General features: G+C 40.7%; 1 protein-coding gene across 1 annotated transcript; it reads right to left on the bottom strand.

The window, feature by feature from the left end:
* Positions 1-593: 593 nt before the first annotated feature.
* On the bottom strand, positions 594-18,971 carry psmd14 (proteasome 26S subunit, non-ATPase 14). Its single transcript, XM_048235442.1, has 11 exons — positions 18,841-18,971; positions 15,120-15,171; positions 13,101-13,172; positions 12,276-12,395; positions 11,967-12,037; positions 9,576-9,726; positions 3,486-3,593; positions 3,197-3,271; positions 2,518-2,643; positions 1,642-1,704; positions 594-775 (listed from the first exon to the last, which is right to left on the bottom strand). Exons 2-11 carry the CDS (start codon positions 15,165-15,167, stop codon positions 677-679), a joined length of 933 nt encoding a protein of 310 aa, XP_048091399.1. The 5' UTR covers positions 15,168-15,171; positions 18,841-18,971; the 3' UTR covers positions 594-676.
* Between the last annotated feature and the right edge of the window lie 7,347 nt (positions 18,972-26,318).

Genomic DNA, 26,318 nt, shown 5'->3' with positions numbered 1-26,318 from the left:
ATATGCGTGAGGGAAAGGGTGTCGAAAATGAAAGAAAACTCCTACATCTAGGGCCGTAAGATAACGATATTTTTACATTAAAGGCCATCAAGATAATTTCATTCTTTAAAAACTGTTTATATCTAGTAGTGTTAGGCCAACGTTCACCCTTCTCATCACATTTCTAAAATGTCGGCTTAATGTATCCACTCGTGAAATGCTTTTGCATTAGGTGCAAAAACACGTGTAAATAAACTTCACATTGCACTGTATTAAGCTCGTAAACATGCTGTATTGCACTATAACATTTCGTATAGAAATGTTACTGCAGGTATTTTTTCAGGAAATCTTGAGGCTTTCCCCCAGACACCGGCCTTTCACCCCATACCGGCAATGCGCCATTAGTACACCCAGCACAACTTTCCTATTGATTATACAGTAGCCTAGTTTCCAAATGCATGTGGACTTCCCCAGCATTGGATTAAAATAACTTGTATACCTTAATACTAAAACATAGACCCGATTTATAAAATATCTCTGCTTCAGATTTCAGTGGAAAGTCTGACATCTAATCATTAAATATAATAACAGAACATAGAAACTGAAGACCCATCTTACCCCTTTTTATATAAGTTTATTTTTTAAAAAGACAAAACAAGAACTGGAATTTGACAATAATGACAGGCAGATAAAGGATTTACTGAAAGACCACAGTATCCAACATGGCTGCCAAGCACTGCACAATATTGGACGTCATCAAGACATCAACATGTTCTTCCAAATGCCTTTTGGGATCCTGCAATGAGAGAAAGGGGAAGAGCCAGCAGGAGTGAGACAATGCTGCAATGGCAATAATACAATCAACATCCACAAAAAACATAAGCATACTTAAATATTGTCCAGCTGTATAAAATTGCAAAATAATTTCAACTTTACACCTTTAGCCCTTTTCACTAGTTTTGTTTTGTGTGTGTGTTCAATCAATTAGTTGATATCAATACAGTCAATTAGATTCATATAATAAAATAGTGAATCAATAAGACTAATCGGAAGAATTAAATATCAAAATCAGTTTCTGCCCTGAGGCCGTTTTTTAAATGTTCTACTTTTGATCTGACCATAAAATCAAACGTCTGACAAACAAAGCCTTATTTGTATCACATTCATAAACAATTAATGAAATAACCATTTTTTCCATTTAAGTCATTTGGATTCTCAATCGAATATCAAATGAACAAATCATACACAGATCAGTTATAGCTTGTATGTTCTTTGTAGTGAAAGCTCAATATTTTCATTGTTGATATTCTTATTATTGCTATGTTTTGCAGTGCCCATGCAAAAATGCCATTTCTGTAGAAAAAATGTAGTCCAATTACATGCCCGCAGGTAGGTCTTCTTTAAAAATAGGATAATACGGGAAAACACCATTCCAGTTAAGCATTCAATAATGCTTATGATAAACATAATTCAACCATTTTGCACTTTTTCAGATTACAGTTCAGAATGATATAGCCTAAAGTCAAAACAGCTGTTACTATTAGGTCTATGTTAAGCCTATTTTAATAACTTGATTTTTTAGGGACAGCCCCATCTCTCTAAACCGGCAAAGAAAACAGGGGAGCCAAAAACACCCCAGCCTACGATGGGTATGTATCGTACCTGTTTGCCGACATTCTTGATAGCCAGCTGCTCTGGGGTCATTTTGTCCTCCTCCTCTACTGCCTGAAAGAAACCACAACAAAATCAACATCAAATCACCACAAAGGTTAGATTTAGGATTTATTGCGCAGGGTAGGGTGGTAAAGACCCACCCCCTTTTTTTTCTTTTCAGAAATGGATTGTCTTTGTATCACATGCGCTGCCATCATCATGTTCATGCTTGGGCATTACTGAATTTGAACAAACATGAAAGTTTCATGGAAACCCATGATTCTAATTCATTGAAATGTAATTTTAGTTTTGACTTCCAAAGATTATGATACAATGATTTAAAACGATACTCTTGTTTTATTTTGAGTTATAAACCCAGCATATCCCTTTGTTTTACAGTGGTAACTGTTGTATACAACAGTTTTTTACTGTAAAACAAAGGGATATGCTGGATTTTTTTTTAATTTCTGTTTATTTCTTTAGAAAATGGCTGGTGTTTTCAAAAGCATTGAATAATTACTGGTATATTAAATAATTAAGATCATCTCTATTGACCAACATACTGATTTGGATTATTGCCATAAACACATTTATTTATTTCATCAGGGACAGAGCACAAAATTGTACAAAACAGGGAGAGATGTATTGTGACAAGTTATAGCAAATACTGCTAATTTCCACCCATAGTCCCTGGGAAGGTAGGTGGAACAATAAAAAGATACTAACATGTACATTTGGTCATAAAACAATCTTACAAAAACGATCCCCCCATATCCCAACCCATCTCATCGAATGCTAAAACTAGATTGCCCTCTCTCAGCTCTCACAGACTGTGTTTCCCACAACCACCCCCACCCCCCTTTCTGTATGATTTGTAGTCACTACCTTGTTGTAGTTTTTGGCGAGCTCCAACATCTCCTTGACAATGGTCTCATTGAGTTTGCAGTGCTCACTGTAGTCCTGTAGAGTCAGTCCCTCCATCCAGCTCTTTTTATGCAGGTTCAGTAACATCTGCACACATTTAAAAATCACAAACAATGAATTGGCACTGATAATGCAGCTGCAGTAACATGTCTTAACAAGTAACAAGGGAGAAAAGGGCAGAACAGACAAATCCGTGGTCTTGTGTGCCACTCTAGTAATAGCTTGGAAAATAAGCACGGCATTCTGTGTCAAATCAGATAATGTCGTTTCTGGGTCCCAAAACCAAGGCCTATAAAAGATCTGCTCAAATCCTACAACTTTATATTGGTTTCAGCCCTTGATATTACTTCAGTTTTACAACCTGAAAAATACAATATCTGAAAAGCAATGCTTTCATGTTTCCAAAAAAATAAAAAAAATAAAAAAAAAAATCATGGATGAAAAATGGATGAAAATATTGGGATTTAACACAAATATTTTACAGGTCTGAATTTGGGACCTAAACATTCTAAATCTGAGACGGTGTGGCAACTACAGTATTTCCCTGGATTCAGTCTGATTGGACAAGGAATGACTCAAGCATATTTTCTCACATAGTGAACAGAGAATGTGTTATGTCTAAGAAAGAGATCTTGCAAACCTTCTGCTCCAACTCATTCTTTCTGTAGTTGATTGTAATGGAGTAGTAATGCCTATTCAAGCCATGAATCAATGCCTGAAAATGGTCATAAAAAGCACAAAAAATTATTTTTTAAGATGTGTATATGAAACAGACCACATCAAAATGTACAAATATAGTAAATTACAAATCAACTTCCCTCACAATTACTACAGCTCAACTATCCTGACAAATATCAAGGAGCATGCATCCATTCAAACATTTCAAATGTACTGTACATCACAGGTCTGAAACTGGTCTTAGTCATCACCTGAATAGACGGCTTGTTCAGGTGGCCCAGGTTGGAGGTGGTTTGCCGTGGCTCGTGACCCAGAACCATCATGTTGGCATTGATCAGTCTGAAGGCATCAATTACCACCTGAATGGGAAAACAGCAGTGTGAGACAAACATGATTTGCAAGAAAAGACACACTTCACGAGAACTATTCTAGACTTAGAAGACCAACAAAAATAAATCTATTTGCAAATATATTTATCAGATAGGCAAAAAGGATGAGAAACTGGAGAGACCGATATCAAGGAGGACAAATGAAGAAATGAAAGAAAGGCCGAGCTAGAGAAGAAGGAGGGAAGAAGAACTAGAAGGTGAGAACCAGTTTGGGGACTGTCTGATTGCAATGGAGGCAGTCAGACATTATCAACTGGTTTAGGGCAAAGGCCAAAAAAGCAAGAAAGAAGCCATTTCCAGGCCAGTTTGACTCATGGAGAGGGGGTGGGGGAAGAGTGAGTGACTACTGGTCAGACTGAGCTCCTGATATAGGTTGAAATATTGTGGTAACAGAAATAGCTAACTGAGTACCAGACTACTTTACAGCTCAGCTGGAAAAAGAGTACATTGAGAAAGTGCCTATAAAAACTGGGTGGAAGGACAGAGATATGGCCAGACAGAGAGAACAAAAGAAGAGCAGTGATCCAGTGCTTTATGCATTTGTGAATTTCTGACAGTTACAGGGAGCCATAAAAATTGCATGAGAATGCATTTAAGGTGGCCCTAAGTTATTCATTGTTCCCTGAAGTTGTTTACCAGATGTCACTTTGGAATATGTGCATGTAAATCAATAACTACCCCTTTTTTTTTTTTTTCTCTATTTTAACCTGTACTTGATTGAGGAAATATTAAAATAATGAATTACATCTTATTTCATATCAATATAGTTTGTATAGTCAACGTAGAATGCTTCCAAAGGTAAGATTGAGGCACACAAACATGTATCCATTTACATAATTTATAATAATAATAAGCTTTATTTGTATAGCACCTTTCATACAATATGGATTTTTGCCAACCATATTCATAGTCTTATTCCTCAGTCCTGCTCTTAGCTGAGGCTGTTGGCTGCATCTCCATCTATACGACTCCTCCCCCCGCTCTTGTGCCAAGAGCGCCTAAAATAAGATTCAGAGCCCAGCGTACAGTGCAGCCCCACTACATGGGGTACTACTGTGCCACTCAAACCACAAGCATGTCACAGTCACACCAGTTTTAGCATGAGGCATTCTTAGATGATCAGGTCAAAGATTGCTTGAGGAGATCTTTAGGGCGACATCTTGTGAAAGATCCCTAACAGACTATGAGGTTCATGTAGAACGTTTATTTAAAAAGGTGCCTTCTAGATCAATAAATGTTCGAAATAGCAATAGCAAGCAAGATGGATGTCTGAAATAGATTGATAATCCTACTAAAACAAAGTAAAGAAAGTACTACGGTCGAAAAGGGTCTAGCAAAATATGTGTCAGTCCTTCTATAGGCCAAGAGTTATAATAAGAATTCATTAGAATTCTTGATAGGGACAATCTGCATAACATTTTTATCTGAGAGTACAACAGAATTGTACTTGTACTGAAAGGTACAGGGTGAGATGAGTTTAGCACACATAATAGAGTAACAGGGTAGCACCCTTTATTTTCTGCATGAAAAAACACAAAGGACCTTTCAGACAATAACAGGGCGAGAAAGCATTTGAATGGAGAATTCACATGCAAAGTACTCAGTTTGATTCTTTACAGCTGGTATACTGATCATGGCCACTGCCTCGGTGTTGGTCACTTAAGTCATGTACATGACACTTACCATTTGCCTCAAAGTGATGCTTTACAGACAGAACACACACATCACAACCTCCCAGGGCAACCAGGTAAAAGATGGTCGCATAGACACCATGTTTTAGGGAAAAATGCTTCTCAACATGTGGCCCTTTACAGTGCACCATCAGTACCACTTCATAGACACATACAGTACATGTGTGACAAGACTAACATGAGCTGAAGGTTACATGGTAAACAGCCATATTTTACCATTAAGAGCAAGGCATTCACACACCAGCACCACCCCCACCCCCCCACACACACACACACACACAGGAGTGCTACCACTACATGTACAGGGAAATGTTCCAGCCCAAACACCCAGCAAGCAGTGTTGTTGTTTAGATACTATGGAATTACAACAGGCCCAGGAGTAAATCAAACATCCTGGTGTATAACTTCATCTCATTTAAGTGATTATTTATTGGTCTAAGTATATCAATGGAATCAAGAAATCTGATGATACACCTGAAATTATCAGACACTTCATTGGACAATATGCAAAGATGCTCTTTCTAAACTGTAATTATGCAGTATGACAACTCTATTTAAGCAATAAGCCGTGGCCCACTGGTTAGCACTCTGGACTTGTAACCGGAGGGTTGCCGGTTCGAGCCCCAACCAGTGGGCCGCGGCTGAAGTGCCCTTGAGCAAGGCACCGAACCCCTCACTGCTCCCCGAGCGCCGCCGTTGTAGCAGGCAGCTCACTGCGCCGGGATTAGTGTGTGCTTCACCTCACTGTGTGTTCACTGTGTGCTGTTTGTGTTTCACTAATTCACCGATTGGGTTAAATGCAGAGACCAAATTTCCCTCACGGGATCAAAAAAGTATATATACTTATACTTATATAAGCCCCAATAGGCCTTGGTTCCACTGATTTCAGAAAAGCTAATGGGCATTGTTAGGCACCACGCAGCAGCCCCTTAGCTGTTGTAAAATACAAAAACTATTTTCATGATACATTTGAACTTGCTGACATGGAAAATATTTTTATATGCACTGATGCATATGCATTTATGTGAGGGCGAGGGAAAAGTGAGATTGACACACAAACACAGGGGAGAAGTGCAAATAGCGATTGATTAGGTACTCCACCATATTCCGGTTAAATGTGTCAAGTACAGAAACTTCCAGAGACAGCTGAATCAGTATTCAGATCAGTTTTTCTTCTTTGTAGGCTACCATGTCAAAAGCAACTTTAACTTTTATTTGCCTTTCTAATATCGTATTTTCACTTTCACAACATCCACTTCCCAATCTGCTAGACTACGGTATTAGGTCTACATGCAGTAAATAGTTTGAGTATTTCAAGGAGTAGAACTACTTGGCCTACTGTGTATGTTGCTGCTTGTTGACACCTTATTATCATGTATGATCGCTAAACTTTGATTCTTTTTAATGCCGCAATCGGTTAACTCCATTTAACTGCACTTGTGGTTCAGCTGTGGACACGCAATTTGCGTTATAAAGGGGGCAGGGACGGGTGGTGATGAGCGCTGTTTATAATGAAGTGACATCTTAGTAAATTCCAGGCAATATAGCAAAGCACAGTGTTTGCTTTCTGTGCATAAGAAACACTTTCTTTGTACATCCAGCCCTGAGTGTTGGCCTTTGCTAGCTTCTTCAAACTTTGCAAGCTTATCAGATTTTATCTGCAAAAGGTTTTTTGTGTCGTCCCTCCATGCCCTACTTTTCCTTGTCTTCTTCACACACGCTGAAGGATTTCCATAAAGCTGACGTGTTGCAGGGTAATCCGCGAGTCTTCCTACATGTGCATGCTGCACCTGTGCTGCTGATGTTGTGCAATGTTAATCATGCGGCGCACGAGTGCATTTGACCGGCATAAAATCGGCATCTCAGACTGACCGGCCGGTCGCTGGTCATGGCCCATCACGCGAAAATTGGCCAATTCCGGTCAGCAGCTGTTCAATCTGTCCATCTCTAATAGAAAGTCATATAGGGAGTATTTTTCCCCTCTCTCCTGAATTTCTTACCATCTTCCTTACTCTTATCACTAATCCTTTTACTAGATCATAAGGGTTTCTTTCCCTCACTCATGCACTCATCTCTTTCATGCGCTCTCTTCTCACCCAGCCTTGCACATTTCTCTCCACCTTACACTTTCCACTATTTTTTCTCCATGCTCCCCTCCCTTCTTACACTTAGCGCTTTCAGATATAACCTCCGGAGTATATGCGGAGGTTTGTCAAACGGAGGTCCTATCCTTCGGATGATTCAGATATGATGCTAACCTGCGGACCTTATACTGATGTATGTGTGAATGACATCCACGCACATTACAGAATCTCCGTGTGGTTGTCAAGTGAGGGGTGGGGGCTTGTAGAGTTCACAAGATGAGAGATATGACGCAGAATATATGCGGCCGCTGCCTGTCACAGCTGCTTTTTGTTTACAAAGTGTAGCCTATGCATTATGTAGGCTAAAGAAGAGAAATATATTGTACGTAGGCTAATACTTGAAGTAGGCTAGTCACGTAAGTGCACACTTGAAATTGACCTACAGTATTTGTATGTGTGCTTCGAATAAACACATTTATCTGTTTTCAACGTTATGTACCAGAATTACTTGGCTATAGAATCCCAAATCTGGTTTGCGTTGAAGAGAGAGCATGCACAAACTTTATGGTAGGCTACCAGCCAATTCAGTAGGCTAACTCAAGACTTCAAGGCCATCATACAACGTTTTTAAGCAACAAACAAAATACTAACATAACAGTGAAGTTGTTCGTTTTCTCATGGTTTATTTTTTTCCAAAAGCATCCTCTCCGCTCGTGTCTATTGCATTTACGTAAGGAGCTTGGAACAAAGTTGCGTTTTCTTCGTTTTCATTTTCTCTAGCCATATTTATGCTCAACAAATATCAGCGAGCTCAGCTCTGAGGTCATGAGAAGGCTATCAATTAACAGAAAACCGTGTTGGCTAACAATTTATTAAATACTCCTGTTTTTGTCGTCAACGACGTCGCTGTAGCTAGGCTACTGCCTTTTCAGCGCCTTCTGCTTATGATTCAGTCTTTTGAATTCGTTTGGCCTTATGCAGTTGTAGGCTACAACGTGACGTTCCCTTCATGTGTTCTATGAAAATGTTTTATGCCCTCATGGACAGTAGCTCCGTGATGTCTGCATCTTTCCACGTCGGAGATTTTCTGGACAGCACTATGCCACTCCATCATAACACTGGCATTTAAGTCAGATCTAATCACATGGACGCACGAAACGTCACCAACACGCCCTCTCACTAGGTGTTAATTTTAACCGCATGTTCTACGCCTCGTTCAGACACAGCACATTTACATAATGTGGCCGGCTAAATTCGGACTTCCATATGACCGGTTATGTCGTTCAGATATACGGTTTAACATCAGCAGAACCTCCGGTCTTACACGTATGTCTGAAAGCGCTTACTCTTTCCCCATCCATCCTATTCATGGCACAGCCTTACTCGCACCCCCAAACCTCCACCCCTCCCGCTCCTACCCCTGCCTTGGAGGGCTAGATGAAATCGCATGACACCTCCACTCACAGCTCAAGGGAGGTGTTAATAGAGTAGCGCCCTGCTGCCTCCCGCTGGCGCTCTCAGGGCTCCCGGCACGCAAGGGGGGTGGGGTACAAGCACAGACACGGAGAACAAAACATGAAGCACAGAGTGGAGGAAGTGAGGGGGCGGGAAAAATGTATAGTGGGAACGAAAATTAAGCAGAAAAGGACTCGAGATGAGAGAAAGGAGAAGAGAAACATCTACTAAAAACCATCTTCTTTCTTAACACTTTCCGTAGGACAAGATGTCAAAAGGAAGTCTACTGGCTTTGTATTGATGTACATGGGTCTTTGACCATGGATCAAAGGAACTGACATTGGTCATTGCTACAGTAAACACACAGCAATGTGAGTAGATTAATGTCTAACCACACACTTTTAAAGACATAACATCCCATCTTAAATGATCATAGTGTTTTGAAAGATACCATTACAAATCTCTGGGTCAACAAAATACACTGCAGCATAGAATATGAATGTCAGCACATTGAGTTGTGAGAGGTCTGAGACTTATGAAATGATGAATGTAGGCACTTTTCCAATCATACTGAGATCAAGTTTGTCTGTCAAGTTTGCCTATGCCTAAACCTTCCTAACAAGGTAAGGGGCACAGAGAAACGGTTGTGAAAGCATTTACTACACTTGCAGCCAGTCTTATTGGCAGCATATTGGATGGGTCACAAACAAGTGAGTGAGTACCTTTCCCTTGACGCTCTGGATGGGGTCAACCACCACAGCTACCGCTCGCTCTGACAGTGCCTCGAAGCTCTGCTGTGTGTTTATGTCAACGCCAGACAACCAGCACCCAAACCCAGGGTGACTGTGGTACCAGCCCACCACCATCTCTGGCCTGAAACAGACACACACAATATACATGTTTCAAGAGTAATCAACAGAGCAACGGTATTCCAACATTCACAAATTCTCCAGATGCTACGTTTCTTTTATCAAGAAATACTTATTACTCCTTTATAGGGCTGTCACTTTACGTTCGAAAATCAATTGCACAATCGATTGGACCAACCAACACAAGTTTCGAAAACTAAAATAGGGAATCGATTTAAACCAAATATGTACACTATTAATTTTAAACAATTTAAACAAATAAAAAAGATAGATGTAACAAAACCATAGACTGAACAAAACTCACAAACAAGCAGAAAAAGAAAATAAAGAATTCCAAAAATGCAGTTGGCGAAAGCTAAAAAGAAAATTCCCACCAATTTTACGTACTGGAAACAGGGTTTAGGATTGTAGATCAAACTATGGAGAAGGACAAGGTGGTATGCAAACTGAGATCGTGAATTCCTACGTAGGCAAAATTTTTCATTTCGATTGACATTTCTAATCGTAAACATAGCCATGTTGAAGACTGCAGTAATGTTTTTCATTGATGTTATGAAAGCCCAATCTGCTTACTGTTTTTTTACTGTTACTAGAAAGAAATATTGCTGACTTGTGCGTCTCAAGTAGCCTAGAAATCTAGACGTGCCCCTAGTGGCGGCAAATTACATTTGCTGCCAGGGCTAGTCTAGCAACTCTCCGTTGGCTTGTGAGCTCCAGAAATCGAACTCAATCAGGCCAATGAAATCGTGTATAGAGTCGTTAGGTGGGCTTAACATAATAGGCGAGTTCGACTTCAGGCAGATCTGTGCAGATCTGACTTGATGTGATGCATGCTGGGTTGAACACAATGCATACTGGGATGGACGCAATGCTTGCTGGTTAGAAATTCTGTCCGAATTCTGTCAGCCGGGGAGGGACTTACCACCGTGACACCATGTCACATGGCCTTAAAATATCATGGAGTCTTAGCCTGCAGACAGATCTTGCAGTTGCCTTCCACGAGCTGCACAAGCTGAAACACGCCCTCATGACATCAGTTCAAAGACGTGATGGGGCCATTTGGGAGGAATGTCCTCATGATGATTTTGACGGGAGTCTCATGCTGCTTCCTTATGTTGGAATATGCGAAAATAAACAGAAATCGAAGGGATACCTTCTAATATGTGATTTCTGCAACAATGGTAGGCTACCCTACTGAAAACGTTTAGATATTCTGTTATTTTCTGCTGTTGGCTAAAAATAGATAGACACACATATAGGGGAAACACTTGATATTGAATTGAAGTGCTACAATGCAGGCCTGTTAACTGTATGACAACAGTGGTTTATTTAAACTACATCATAATAATTTATTTTGTCAGTCATCATGCTCATTTTAATGAGTAAGAATGAAAGTTCTGCTGTGTTTATTGCAAACAACATTCGCGATATCTCCCGCTGATGTCTCCCCAAGGAGTCACGCCAGCCAGACTGTAGCCTGCCTGTCCGGGATGAGCTGCCCTCTGTTGTAGCTCCTCCCGGCTAGCCTCTGAAGATCACGTTTACGTAGAAAGCCAGACCAAGTCAGACTCAGTCAAAGTCGAACTCGCCTAGTGATTGATGGCAGAGTTGCAACGGTTTGGCTTGAATTCCCTACTACTTGAAAACAAATAAGATGGATGTTGCTGTTGGCGAACAGTGTGACACGTGTTAAGCTTTTATTAAGTTGGCAAACGTTTGAACTAGCCAACTAGCTCCGCTGGTGGGAAATGCATGGGACTCATATAGCTGCCGCTGTCCTATTAGTGCAGAGGGAATTTGAAAGACAACTGATTATCCCGCCCCTTGGACTGAGCACTGCGAACGGTGAGTGCCCAGACCCTACATTTTAATGTGGGTCTGGCTCGTCAGGCTACGTCTCAAGCGCCCTCCTTACGTGCGTCCTAATGCCTGTTAGTTGTCCGTGTATTGGTCTATATTTGGTGTTAAAAATGGAAACTTCTTTAGACATGGAAAATCAATTTTACAATCGATTCAATGAACACTTTTGTCTCAAAGATCGAACAGGATTTTTTCACAAAAGTGGCAGCCCTACTCCTTTATCCTTTTTTAACATTTCAAAATGCTAGATAGATCAGACCTGTATTCCAAGGTCTCTATAAGGTCGAAATCAGTTAAGTCAATCTAAATCCAATGCACATAACGCCCTGTCATTTCTCATGCAACTGCGCTGTAACTCGGACAGTTCACCCTCCTGGCCTTTACCTTCCAGTCTGTTTGAGCATGTCCAACATCTTGGCCTGAAAGACTGGGTCCACAGCTTCCACACTAACACCCTGTGTGGAGAAACATGCTGATGTCAGAATGCCCGGCTCAAACAAGCGGAAACAAATTCAGGCTCTAAGCATATGATTCCATGGAAATATAGACAACCAAGCGTGTGCATCTGTATGTGTGTGAGAGTGACTGTCTAACAGAACAAAGCGAGAACATGTCTCAGACAACTATGCCGAGACATTTCCTATGTATGCCAAGTGTTGGGTGTTGAGGCTAATGTGTGTGTGTATCACTCACCGTTCCTGACTGGGGCATGGCAAACACATCAATGACACGCACAGTGTAGTCATCAACAAACTCCCCCAACATGAGACCCATGACCTCCATGGGTACACCAGCACGACCATGTTTCAGCATCTATACACACACACAAATACACACACACATTATATATCAATAACGATAATAACTTCAACGCACGATTTGGGGAAAATATCTAAGAAAATATCAAATTCCGATTTTTCTGACAGATGCTGCGATTGTGATTTGATTTTTGAATATCAGTGAATTGATGATTCAATGACCCCTGATTGGTGAGCATGTCCGGTGCACAGCACCCTTGACCGACTGTGAAGCTCAACAGAATTTCTGTGCACCTCACGCATAGTGCACACCTACCAACCAGAAGTGGCACAGCCAAGGAGGAGGACATGAATATAAAGGTCATAAATGTGACAAAATGTAACTGTGCACAATTATTTGTAGCTTTTGCGATTAGGTAATTGTGTTGGTCTATATCGCGATTGCGATAATTGTAAACCCCTAATTTATATTCAAGTTAATTTTGGCAGATGAATGAATCATTGAATAGCCAAACCAACATTACAAACGAACACTTAAAGTGTTATTCTGGAGTAATTTGAACCCAGGGTCATTTTCACCATGACAATGAGTCAAACGCCCCCTCCAGAGCTAAATTGCATTGATTGAAGGAGTACCGAGTTTGACCGGCTTTAGTGCTTTAAGCCTACATGCTAGTGCAAGTACTAAGGGCCAATAGCTAAACGTACCCAAACCGCAATTTTTTAACCACTAATGTGTGTATGTATATATTCCTCTCACCTTCAGAAGGGCAAGTGATGAAATGTACACCTGTTCTGCTGTATCAACAGCGGGTGCGTCTGTTGGAGGACCCTGGAATGAGGTACAGCAAACAGAATCTCTGTCAGTATCTCTTCTCAACAGACTCAGATTCATTTACATTTACCGGTAGTCATTTAGCTGACACTTTTATCCAAAGCAACTTACAACAATCAATGTAGAATACATGTACAGTGCCAAATGACCAAAAAAAATGGAATCAAAAACAATGAAAACAAACAAAAACAAACTAAAAGTTTCATACTAGAAGCTATACTGCAGCTATGTGCTACAATTTTTTATCATTGAGTAAAAGTTAAAAATGAAAGGTTGCAGTGGAAAAATTAAAATGTAACTCTGACATAAGGATAACCCTGAACTCTGCCCATTTCTGGAGATGCTTCCTTTAATGACATATCCGTCAGCCATTTCAATCAAATTCAACAATTTTCAGCCTTGAAATGATTACAGAGGTATGGCTGTGTAAGCCACACAGAGTAAGCCATAAAAGGAGAATCCAATTGTACCAAGGTTGCCAAAGTAAAATTAAAATCAGAATTCAGGAAAGCCAAGAAAAGCAAAATGACAAAAAGTTGGTAGAGAATTGTGACATGAGAAAGCAGAGAGGTGTTTAGTTGAGCATAACAATAGACACGCTTATGAACACACAATCTCAGCCTTCTTTAAATAGTTGCATCTGGTGCATCATCTAAACTTTGATATAGATGTATTTTTCTTTACTACAGCCATGTCAATCTTTCACAAAACATTTTCTATTGTGAGATATACAGTAGAGATCTAAGGATCAAGGGTTAGTGTGGCTTTATATTGAAAGACAGGGTAGATTAGGATGCAGTCAGCTGTCCTCACTATTCAAGTATATGGTTTAGTGACAAACCTGGGTAGGTTTAATCAGAGTAAAGGTAAATCTATTGATGGAAGAGCGTTATGGTTTAATTGTCTTAGCAGTTGGTCACCCTAAACTTTGAATACTCCCAATTCCAGTGTCCCACTAGAATTTGATAGTCCCAAATTTGGACTATCAAAATTCTATATGTTATTCAGGTCACATTGCAAAGTTAAATTAACCAATCTCATTATTACGGTAATATTGGATAATGCACTCAGTTGTAGCTTAACAGAGCCAACACATTCAAAAAGAGAGGTTGAGAACAAATAAAACAGATCAGCCTGTTCTCCACCTCTATTATCCCTCCTCTCCATCACCTCTATTCTTTCCATCTTGTTCTCCCACCCTTTTGTTCAGTGTGAAGCCAAGGCAGACTGCTAGCAGAGGTGTTAATTGGCTACAGACATGAGCCCAGCTTCTGTGTGTTTGACCCCAAGTACCTGACCTCAGACAGACAAATGTAATGCTTTTATGATTAATCAGAGCAACACTTTGCACGGCTGCCCTATACCTATAGCTAGCTAGTTGGGCTGAACGATTTTGGAAAATAATCTTTTTTTTTTTTTTTATCAATATTGCGATTGTGATTTAATTTTGTTTTTTTTTTTAACTCCCTATCTTCTGTATTAACAGACAGCAAGAAATAATTCTATAGTATGACCAAAATCATATTAAACAGCCTAAATTAAACATAAACTGTTCTTTCCTGGAGGCCAGGCATATGTTTTGATGACATTAGGTGATAGGTGATTGAATTAATATGAATTATATTTTTTATTTTAAAATCACAGTAAGCTAGTATATTTGTTGAACTTTCAGCCTTGAAAACAAGTGTTCCCTCAAATAAAATCTGTGCCCCCACATTAGGCTTCTATTTTATATTATATGGTCTTCTTTTGTTACATGCAGCGGCAGAAAACTGACACAGCTAATACTTATAAAAAGACTCTCTCATTAACCTTATGAATACCATTTAAATCTACAAAGAAAGCAGCATAGAGGTAAGAGGCTACATTCCACATCAGTCAGTACCAAGCTACATGTGAATGTGACATACTACTTCCATGAATGTAGTTTGTGTGTGAACCTACCTGTCCAAGCCCTGGCATTCCACCTCCCAGTCTCAACAGCCGGTCCATGATTCTGTTGAATAATGAGATCAGTTATCATTATTCTGCCAAAGTAATACATTTACGTTTACTTTTATTAATTCAGCAGATGCTTTTATCCAAAGTGACTTGCAGCAAGAGAACATTCAAGCTACAGTGCAGAAGAGACCTTAGCAAGGACTAAAGTCCCTTTCGCACTGTAGGAACTTTTTGCAGTTCCTAGAACATACAGTTCGTAGAACCCCATTTAATGCGCATTCGGACAGAGTTCCTCCGACCTTGGTTCTTAAACTTTTTGTCTGCCAACCCCCCAAAAAACATGTGCGAAGTCTCGCGACCCCCTTCTCTCTAACCGGCAGAATTTGGTTTTGAAATGCTGTGAGATGGGCATTGGAAGCAGAGGCAGAAAATGTCTTCTCTCATTGTCAACATCAAAGGCATTATGTCAATGGCAGCCTTTCATTAAAAACCTTTACAATAATGTCTTTAATCCAGACATTTTGCGACCCCTCCAATATTTTTGCATATTAAAATATTGTTTATCATTATTAATATTTAATGCAATTCTCATGTTGTTTACTTTTATGGCCTAATTTCGAGTTCTGTTTTGAAACCGTATTTTGCTACTAACCAGAAAATACAACTAGGAATGTTTACCGGTGTGACAATAAACCACGATAAAATTCTCATCGATAACAATTAATGTTTTGATTTTAATTATCTTAATTACCACGGTGCAAATCGTGGGCTTGTTATATCTTTGAAATCAGGCGTCACTGCTACACATATTTCAGGATGACTGCAAACTAGGGCTGTCAAACGATTTTTTTTTTAAACTCACGATTAATCACTGAATTTCTATAGTTATTCGCGATTACTTGCATATTTTATGGGGTCATTCCACGTCAGTTCAACCAGGGCCCACGCACTTAGGTCTCAAAAAAAATCTGAAAAAATTACCAGGTGTACCCATGTTACCCAGGAGACACACTGTAAAATTACTCTTATGTAAGATCAATACTTTCCAAGATACAGCCAGTTTTACAGGGGGAGGGGGGTGTCGATTTTGTCCGGCCTCTTTTTTTTGTCAAAGTTCACAAGCCCACAGCGCAAGAACTAAACCATGTAGGAGGCTCAAATTTTGCATGCTGGTACATAAATAGGAATAGTATGTAGCAAAATCGTCACGTTTGGTCTGGATAATCCTGCATGGTCATAACTGTCCCTCAAAGTTGATACAAATTTTATTGGAGTTTTGGGCTGGGCTCTGTTTAAGCCTTTAGAAGACATATTTGTACTCAACATAGGCTCTTGATTTATTTTCCTTACTGAGATAAGTAGAAACACTCTCACAAAAAGCAATGAACAGAAAATAAATCCCTTCAGGGTCTGAACAGCAGACCTCACAAGTCTGAAAAATCATTTTGGTTATCATTTTCAGAGCACCCAAACACCTTGTGGGAATATACAAAGAATTTTTAAATACGTTTTTCCTTATTCTCCATGATCCCTTCTTTTTGAAAACACCAATTTGACTTGTCTTATGCAAATCTTTCTTTTTTATTTTCCACCCTGAACATGGGCTAAATGCCCTATTGACATCAATATGTTTTATATAGAGTCACCACACTGCCACCTGTGGTTGTATAGAGTAACCTGTGGTAGCATATGCATATGCATATTTTTAAAAATACTCCATATATCTTATATTCATTATCTTTAGAGTTAAGTTAAAAATAAAGAACTTTTCATATTGAGAAATATGCAAAACTGCATGTGCAAAATATAGTGTAGGCCTACAGCACATTTCAATGAAGTGCTAACAGAAATAGCCTAGTCCATTAACTATGTTCAGTTCACGTGTAACAGTGTAGGAGTGTAAACAATGTTTAGCTTGTAGATTATATCTTAAACTTGAAGTGCTTCGGTGATGTAATGGCCGGTCATTTTTGACTAGAAATACACATGGGTGTTCTAAAGTTAAATAAAACACTCAAATTGTTATACAAAATGCTCAAAATTTGTTTTGTGTGTCCAGCCTCCGCTCCCGCTCCACCAGACTGGCAAGTAGCTTCATCCACCAAGCAATCAGGATGCTGAACACTCTACCCACTCTCCCATCACTGACAGCCCCCACCCACCAGCCAGCCAGGAACCTAGGAAACTAGGATCCTGTCTACCCTAACCCCCCCCAGTGGAACTGCACTGTGACTGCGCAGCCTAATGTGTTGCTGATTCACATCAAGCCTGATATACTTGAAATTACTGCATACTGCATATCAATGTAAATATACAGGTCACAAAAGCACAAGTTTAAACTTCATGTAACTGTTAAGACTATATAAATATACAACACAACTACCTCTATTTTATATATATATATATATATATATATATATATATATATATATATATATATATCCTATATTTCTATTTTGATACATACATGTTCTATATTTTCAGTCTTGCACTTTAATTTAATGTTTATTGTCTATGGCTATGTCTATAGCATGTCTATGTCTGTATTTAAAGTATGTCCATGTCTGCATGGGAAAGTAAGAAACGAAATTTAAATTCTTTGTATGACCAGTGCATGTAAAGAAATTGACAATAAAAGCCGACTTGACTTGACAGATGCCCTGTGTTAACAAAGTCAAGGAGCCTCATGGTAGTCAGAATAGGTAAACAATATTTTTGAGAGAAAAGAATTGTGAATCGGTCACATTTGACCTCGAACACAACAGGAGGGTTAGGATCAATAATACTGCCAGGCGTTTTAGCACAGCCTGAGTCTTTGCCAAGTTTGCGACTAGGTTCACATTAACGCAATACACCACTAAATCATTTCAAATTCTACTATTTTTTAACAGTATGACGTCCAAAGACAATAATAACGTTACCACATTATTCAAACGATTCATGCGTGTTAATAAGATGTTTCACCATTAGGAGCAACGTTATATTATTCTAACTGAAGAGGAGGATCAACATTGCGTGACGGGCAAGCCGGTACACCAAAATGGTTAAAGCGATATTATTTCAGATCTGTCAATTCTTCAGTAGCAAAGCATGACTTGACAACTTGTTAGCATAGTTATTGGCCTACTGGCAAACCTAAATTAGCTTGACAGCTAACTATCTTGTATGTCTAATCATTAGCTTCTAACGTTACGGAAAACGTATTATATTCATATAAACATCATCTCAATCCCTCGAATTAGGGAAAGCGAAGTAGCAAATACCGAATACATTTCATCACCCGTATCGATACAACGGTTTGCTATCTTATTCATTAGTTCATAACGTTACCGGTGCCGTTGAACACTTTCGGGGTGCAAGCTAGCTTCTAGGTATCCTAGCCAGCTAGACTTAGCGAACAACTCCAAGACAACATTTAACTTAATTAGATTATATGATCGTTAACGTTAAGTTTACTAACCACTTGCAAAACCGGTTAACATGCCACGGTAGACAGAGAATTATGAGCCACATTATAGCGCCCATCATAGCTAGCATCTAGCTTTCTTCTTGCTGTACGTAGCCTGACACAGCTAATTAGCTAAACTAGCCGCTTCATCTGCAGCTAGCACAAGACGCTAAAGTAACTAAGGGGTTCAGATAAAGAGATATCTACGTCTCACAACGTTGCAGACAACACCATATCAGTCATTAACTTAAAAAGGAAAAAATATGTTCACATTACCTGTTGTTATATTGTATAATATATTCGGCAAGCTCCTTCTGAACAACGACTATTTTCTCGTGTGCAATGAATCAGCCCGAATTCATTCAAAACAACTAGCTAACCGATGTGCTTCCGGATCATGAATAATTACTTCCGACCAGCTGTTGTTGTCGTCGCTCATCCAACACAAAACACACAAAAAATATATGATTGAACCAAAATATATTTCTTGCAATAGTTTGGAGTCTTTCAAGAGAGGTTTAGAGACTCATCTGTTCACCTTAGGCTGCATTTAATTTATTCTCTTAGGCCACAGAGTTATTCAATTCAATTCAAAATACTTTATTTAAGTAGGCCTATAAGTATAAGTATATACACCTTTTTTGATTCCATGAGGGAAATTTGGTCTCTGCATTTAACCCAATCGGTGAATTAGTGAAACACAAACAGCACACAGTGAACACACAGTGAGGTGAAGCACACACTAATCCCGGCGCAGTGAGCTGCCTGCTTCAACGGCAGCGCTCGGGGAGCAGTGAAGGGTTAGGTGCCTTGCTCAAGGGCACTTCAGCCGGGGCCCACTGGTCGGGGATCAAACCGGCAACCCTCCGGTTACAAATCCAGAGTGCTAACCAGTGGGCCACGGCTGCCCACATGTTTAGTTTACATTTCTATCACATTTAGATCCTTAGATACACCCATTTTAAATTTCGGGCCTAGAAATTCCATATCACAGTGGTACAGGTGAGTTACAGGATAATAGAAGTAGATGTCCATAAACCCCTCAGTAATTCTTTTCCCATCTCATACGACAACCAAAAATATTTTGAGCCTGGCTTTATCAGACAATCTAATTATTATTTTTTTTAAATGTATGCAAATTAGGAATTTTTAATGAGATAAGGCCTAATTTGCATATTTAAACATTAAAATATAAAAAACTTTCAATACATTTTTTTCTTAGTTTAACATGAGTAATCAACTGAAAAAGTTTCATGGTGATATGTATTATTTACATTTTTTACCCCATTCACCTGTAGTGTCACAACATATTACAGAGGTCAATGACCTCTATCTGACCTCAGAGGTCAAACTGAGAATGCCTCCAGATCTTAAATTAAAGCTTAGGTCATCAAGGATACAAGGAAGTTTATTGAACAAACCCTGAAAGTTTCATGAAATTATGTCTGGTGTCAGCCTATTTTTCATAAAAAGCAGTAGAAGAGGGGTTTAGTAGATTAAGTGGCAAGGGCTGCATAAAAGGTGGGGAGGATTGGGATTGGGTGGGGGGCACCAACAGCCCCACTATAAGACATAACACAACATATGACAGGGGAGATGGGAAGACATGTGGGGCAAAAGAAATGTGTGTTGGAACAGGACAAGACAGGAGTGTGCCAAGTATGTTGGGGATGTGTGTTGGGGTGGGGTTGTTAGTCCCAAAGGAGGCAAGGCTGGGAGCCCCACTATATTCAAGTTAAGAAGGCTAATAGGCCTCAAAAGGCTGGGGAGTATATTCAAGTTAAAGGTAGCCTTCCTCCTGTTAGTCCTAGCCAGAGGACAGCGCAGACATCTGCCAGAGGGCAGCCATTCAAAATATGTAGGACATGGGTAGAGTCTTCTAGATGCAGTTGGCTTTCCTTAATGTCACCTTGTCGTGCAGTGATGTCAGAGATGGTGGCCAATGATTTTCATAGGCTATTGTAGCTGGCTAGCCCAATGCCACACACACAAGTGGGGGCAGAATTGGAAATGTGTCATAAATCACAGCCGTGGCCTACTGGTTAGAACTTCGGACTTGTAACCGGAGGGTTGCCGGTTCGAACCCTGACCAGTAGGCACGGCTGAAGTGTTCCTGAGCAAGGCACCTAACCCCTCACTGCTCCCCGAGCGCTGCTGTTGTTGCAGGCAGCTCACTGCGCCGTGATTAGTGTGTGCTTCACTTCACTGTGTGCTGAGTTTGTTTCACTAATTCATGGATTGGGATAAATGCAGAGACCAAATTTCCCTCAAAAGAGTATATATAGACCCTTTCAACAATAAAAACAAAAACAATGCTTGAACGTTTGGGCCCCAATCTACTTCCTCTGCATTAAGATAACATATGGAATGTTAAAAAGGAAGTCTTGTGGGGCCAACTATGATGCTGATAATGGAACTCTCTTGAAAGGGTCCATACTTAAATGTGAAATATGCCGACATATGAGCCATATCACATGTAGAACTCTACCTACATCAAGAGGTGAAGCCTTGGCTGCTGCATGTTTTGTATTACGTGGACATTGGTTCATTTTTCAAAAGCTTCATCTACTCTTCTACTACACAATCTGTCATGTTATCTGAGTTCCGCATACAGCACAAGTCAAATGTAGGATAATGAGGCACTCCATTCTGATGCCTAGCACTTCTCACCCGCTATTACTCTCACCTCTTTTTTCTACTTGCTGCAGGCAAATCTAACACCTCCAGATCAGTCATCTGCTCCATCTCTTCTCTATCCCATGTTTTGTGTGTCTCATATCATGCTAATTTATCCCATTCTAAAATAGGTTCCCTTCTTCACAAAAAACAGGTGCTATGGTGAATTAGAATGTGTGAAATTCCAAAATGTGTGAAACTCCAAATTCCCTTCAGTAGGCTAAGCTTTCCTCTGTCTCTATGTTCTCTCTGCATCCATTACTGCCACTCAATGATAATGTGATATAAATGCAGGGGCTCATGATTTGTTAATGCAAGGTTCATATTCCAAGGCTATTCAACAATGACAGTGTCATTATATACAAGCACTTGTCAGTTATTTGATTTTTATTTCTGTTTTTTTTTTTTTTTCTTGAATCTGCCAAATGTAATACTGGAGACAGACAGTTTTTTGTCTTCGTCACTTCTCATATATATTTTTTACACATTTTATTGCTTTTATTATTATTCTGGTTTTATATCTTATTTTTTAAGTGTAACAAAAACATAAATGGTAAAAATAGCCTACTGGAAAATATTAGTGACTTAATCAAGCAGGCTATTACTGATAACCTGATGAATAGCAATTGTCTTATCTGATAAACAGTCACAGTTTGGTGTGCAACCTCAACTATCACGGCATTCTGGGCTGGGTGGGGGAAGTGTATGTAGGCCCCAAGCAATAATCTATGTTGTCTATTCAGGACTGTTCAATAATTGTTCATAAAAGTATGACCACCACATTTTGTCTGTGCTTAAATTTCATTGGATTAGCCTATATGAGATTTATGGAAATATGCAGATTGTGTTTGGTGATTAGCACAGTAAAACGGTTCTATGAATGTTCTATGAATTATCTATTAATAGACAATAGCTAATAGCAATTAATGCTTGTAAATGAAAAACAGAAATATCTGACCTGTGCAATGGCCCATGATAACAGTTAACAGTTAATTTAACAGAGGTGCATTTGGTGTTTTACAACAGTCACCATATCAAAATGATAATCAAAAATGAAAATGATCATTAAAAATGTTCACTGTCAGTATTGTGGTATATTGATCACATAAATATGTTTGCCTGGACCTTTGGGAATTCAGTTTTGTTGAAGGATTGTAAGACATGCATGCTCATTTATCTGTACTTTTTATATGGCGCAGTAAAGTGAATGAAATGCTACCCTTGCATTTGCTTCATTATTCTATATCATCACTACCACACAAGAATTCCTGTGACTTCATCACACACAAAAGACTAACAATATTCAGTCTTGCAAGATAAAAGATAAGAACTGTACCAAAAAAGGCAAATCAGTCGTGAATCGGTATTGTGTTGTCATTTCTGCTTCGGTAAAGAGTCTCAGAAGTACTCAGATGTTGACTTGTATAGTTTACAGAATAACAGCAGTCAAATGAACAGATTTTCTGCTTTAGCTTTCATTTGAGTGTCATGCTTGTAAATATTTTCCATATACACTGTATGTGCAATCCCACATTTTTATGAAAGGGCACACTGTATTTGTTCTTAGCATAAAGAAAGGCTAATCAAATGGTGAGGGGCTGACAGACATCACTGACATCAGGGGCTTACTGACATCCCTCCTTAGAGTGTCATGTAAAATACACTTATGTTGTATTGATAATATGGCATGGTTTGTTTCAAAATCACCCAGCAGTGGTCTGTTTGACTGACATTGCTGGCATAATTGGTAATTTGGCCAAATTGCATTAGCTGCAGTCTGTTTCACTATAGCCTGCCTGCCTATTTCAGGTGGTTGGGACATACTGTATAGACTGTAGTCCTGCATGATTGTCTACTCAACTTTCTAGTTTGCATATCAAAATAAAGCCTAACAGCTCTGGAGAATATGGACAGACATCGCCCCCTATTGACTAAAACAAACAAAAGACATTTTGACAGTTGGGCATACTCACATTTCTTTAAAGGTGCCATGTGTGAGAATTGAGGTAAAAATATCCAAAAAATGAGCTACACACATCAAAAGAATGAGAAGAAATAAGGGCGATGATGTCATTAAAAAAATTACAAGGTATAGTGCTGCAGAGATATCAACCTTAATTAGCATGCTAAATTACTAGCCACAGCCCGACAGGTGTCATAATACCAGTTTCGGCCATGGGAGGCGGTATGCGGGCAACATAACCGCCAGCCAAACTGCAATACATGTGTCTCGGGTGTTACTCTAGGGTAGACCAACTCACTTTCTGGAGGTATAATGCCCCCATCTTTTATTGAATGTGGAGTATGAATTGATTTTTTGCCGGACATTACACATGGCACCTTTAAAAATACAGATGCATTTTCATACATATCAAAAACAGTTAAAAATGTTTTTATCCTACTTGGATGCATACCAAATATACCAGAAGACAATTTAGGAAATATAAAGAGTAACAAGTAAACTGTTTGTGCTGCCAGTGAAAAATAAATGGCATGCTATGACCCGGTCAGGTAAAACAGGTAATAAACAGATTGATTTGACCTCTCAAACAAACTTTAGGCTTATTAGTGGACTAAACAAAGGACATGGACATAGCACAATGTATCTACCACAAATCATGCACACAGCAGGCATTCAAGAAATCAAAATGGTGTGATTTGAGTAATGGGGTGTGCCCCAGTAGCTTTATGACTATAGCAACAAGGCATGTGATGCGAAGCCATCTGTCTCCACATTAAAACACCTTCCAACCCATCCCTCTGGCTCTCCTGTCTCACAAATGTCTGCATCACTGTCAATCATTCATTTAATTGAGATGCGCTCCTCTGAAAATTTTTTGTCATTTCACATTCAATCTTCACCTGTCTATTGTCTTTTATTTTGTTGCAGTCCTTTTTTACTATAGGTTTAATGCTCATATGATTTATTTTTTGCCTATCTTTCTTTTGTCCTTTTAATTGAAATGTCTTCACATTCACATCCGTGAATTCTACCAAAACTACCATTTCTTCACATTTCTCTCTTTGTCTTTCCTTGCTTGGTTGAGTGAAAGATGGAGAGAAAGTGTGTCAGCCTCTCTGAGGTCCTCCCTTCCTTCTGGCCTCTTCCCTTCCTTCTCCATGAGCATAGGAGTTTGCTGTAGCACCATCTGTTCAAGATGTGGTTTATGAGCAAAACCCAATATCAACAGTTCTACCAGAAAGACTCAGTAGACAGAATAGAATCAGTTAACAATTTAATTAGTAAAGGAACGGCTTGGATGCAAGCATGATAGAGTCCTGAATAGGTAACAGTCTTTGGCGTAGGCCCCGTCTCGGATCCGTCTAGCGATGAGCGGATCTCGTCTCCTGCCGATGGATGAAGGCAGGGGCGGGGAGCCTACCCCCAAAAGGATGAGTGATGCCCGCCAGGGCGGTGACTCAGTAATCTGGTTCTGAGAGGAGCAGAGACATTAGTATACATACAAGATGAATTAAAACAGCATGACTGGGCCTGGGTGAAGACGTTGTGCCAGGACACCGACAGAATTTTAAAGTAGCTAGGTGTTAACCATAAACCTAGGGTTGTAGTGGGGCCCGCAGCATGCTTTCGCTTTAGTGGGATTTAGAAGCTTGACGAGCTGGGCAACCAGCGTTTAGGGCAACCTAGACCAATGCGGCGGCCGGGCAACCGGCGTCCAGGGCAACCTGGACCATAAGCACTTCACGACCTGGGCGCCCAGTGACTAGCAAGCTAGTACATCGTGACGAGCCAGGCCACCGGCATCCAGAGCAACCTGGACTTTAGTGCTTATGCGAGCTGGGCAACCAGCGTCTAGGGCAACCTAGACCACGCGAGGCGTGCGGGCTACCGGTGTCAAGGCAACCTGGACCATTAGCTGGGCAACCAGCGCCTAGGGCAACCTAGACCAACGGACGGCCGGGCGACCGCATCCAGGGCAACCTGGACCGAACTGGGCAACCAGCGTCTAGGGCAACCTAGGCGAAGCGGCCACGAGCGGGCAACGGCTTTCCGACGCCGACCTGAACCATGAGCTGGGCAACCAGCGTCTAGGGCAACCTAGACAGACATGAACCTGGCAACCAGCCGCCTAGGGCAACCTAGACGAAGGTCATGAGCGGGCAACCCGGCGCCCAAGGCAACCTGGACAGTGAGCTGGCAACCAGCCGCCTAGGGCAACCTAGACCAACGTGGACGGCCGGGTGACCGCATCCAGGGCAACCTGGACGAACTGGCAACCAGCGTCTAGGGCAACCTAGACGAAGCGCCACGAGCCGGCAACCGGCGCATTTACGCGACCCTGAACCATGAGCTGGGCAACCAGCGCCTAGGGCAACCTAGACAGACATGACGGCCGGGCAACCGGCATCCAGGGCCACCTGGACCAAACTGGGCAACCTAGACGAAGGCGTCATGAGCGGGAAGGCAACCCGGCTGGGAGGCAACCTGGACAGTGAGCTGGGCACCGGCACCAGCGCCTGGACCGAACTGGCAAAACCAGCAAGGCAACCTGACAGTGAGACCTGAACCATGAGCTGGTCAACCAGCCGCCTAGGCAACCTAGACCGATGTGATGGCCGGGCGACTATGATTAGTCATGTGCCAGCACTGGCCCCTGAGTGAGTGGAGGGGTGTGCATTCATGTGACATTCCATGTGGCCAGGACATTTTTAATCAAAGCGACTGAGAATGTACCCTGGGAATCCAGAGTTCTCACGGAAGCGTTTGCTCAGGGAGAGACTCAAGTCTGGCAAGGAGTATGATGCACGTAACTTTTGCCCCTTGCATCGCGGGGAACCAATATCTGTAGCTGGTATAACGGGCCTGAGGCGATCTAAACAGACAGACGTAGTGTCATCCAATTGCGTCGAAGTCCGGGATCAGGCAGTTAACATTGCCGTATAGCGGTATCCTGAACCATGAGCTGGGCAACCAGCGTCCAGGGCAACCTAGACAGACATGATGGCCGGGCAACCGGCATCCAGGGCCACCTGGACCAACTGGGCAACCTAGACGAGCGTCATGAGCCGGGCAACCGGTGACCAAGGCAACCTGGACAATGAGCTGGGCAACCAGC

This window comes from Alosa alosa, chromosome 23 (assembly GCF_017589495.1).
Source record: "Alosa alosa isolate M-15738 ecotype Scorff River chromosome 23, AALO_Geno_1.1, whole genome shotgun sequence".
Lineage (NCBI taxonomy): Eukaryota > Metazoa > Chordata > Actinopteri > Clupeiformes > Clupeidae > Alosa > Alosa alosa.
The sequence above is the reverse complement of the archived record's forward strand: the minus strand, read 5'-3'. Positions and strand labels throughout refer to the sequence as shown.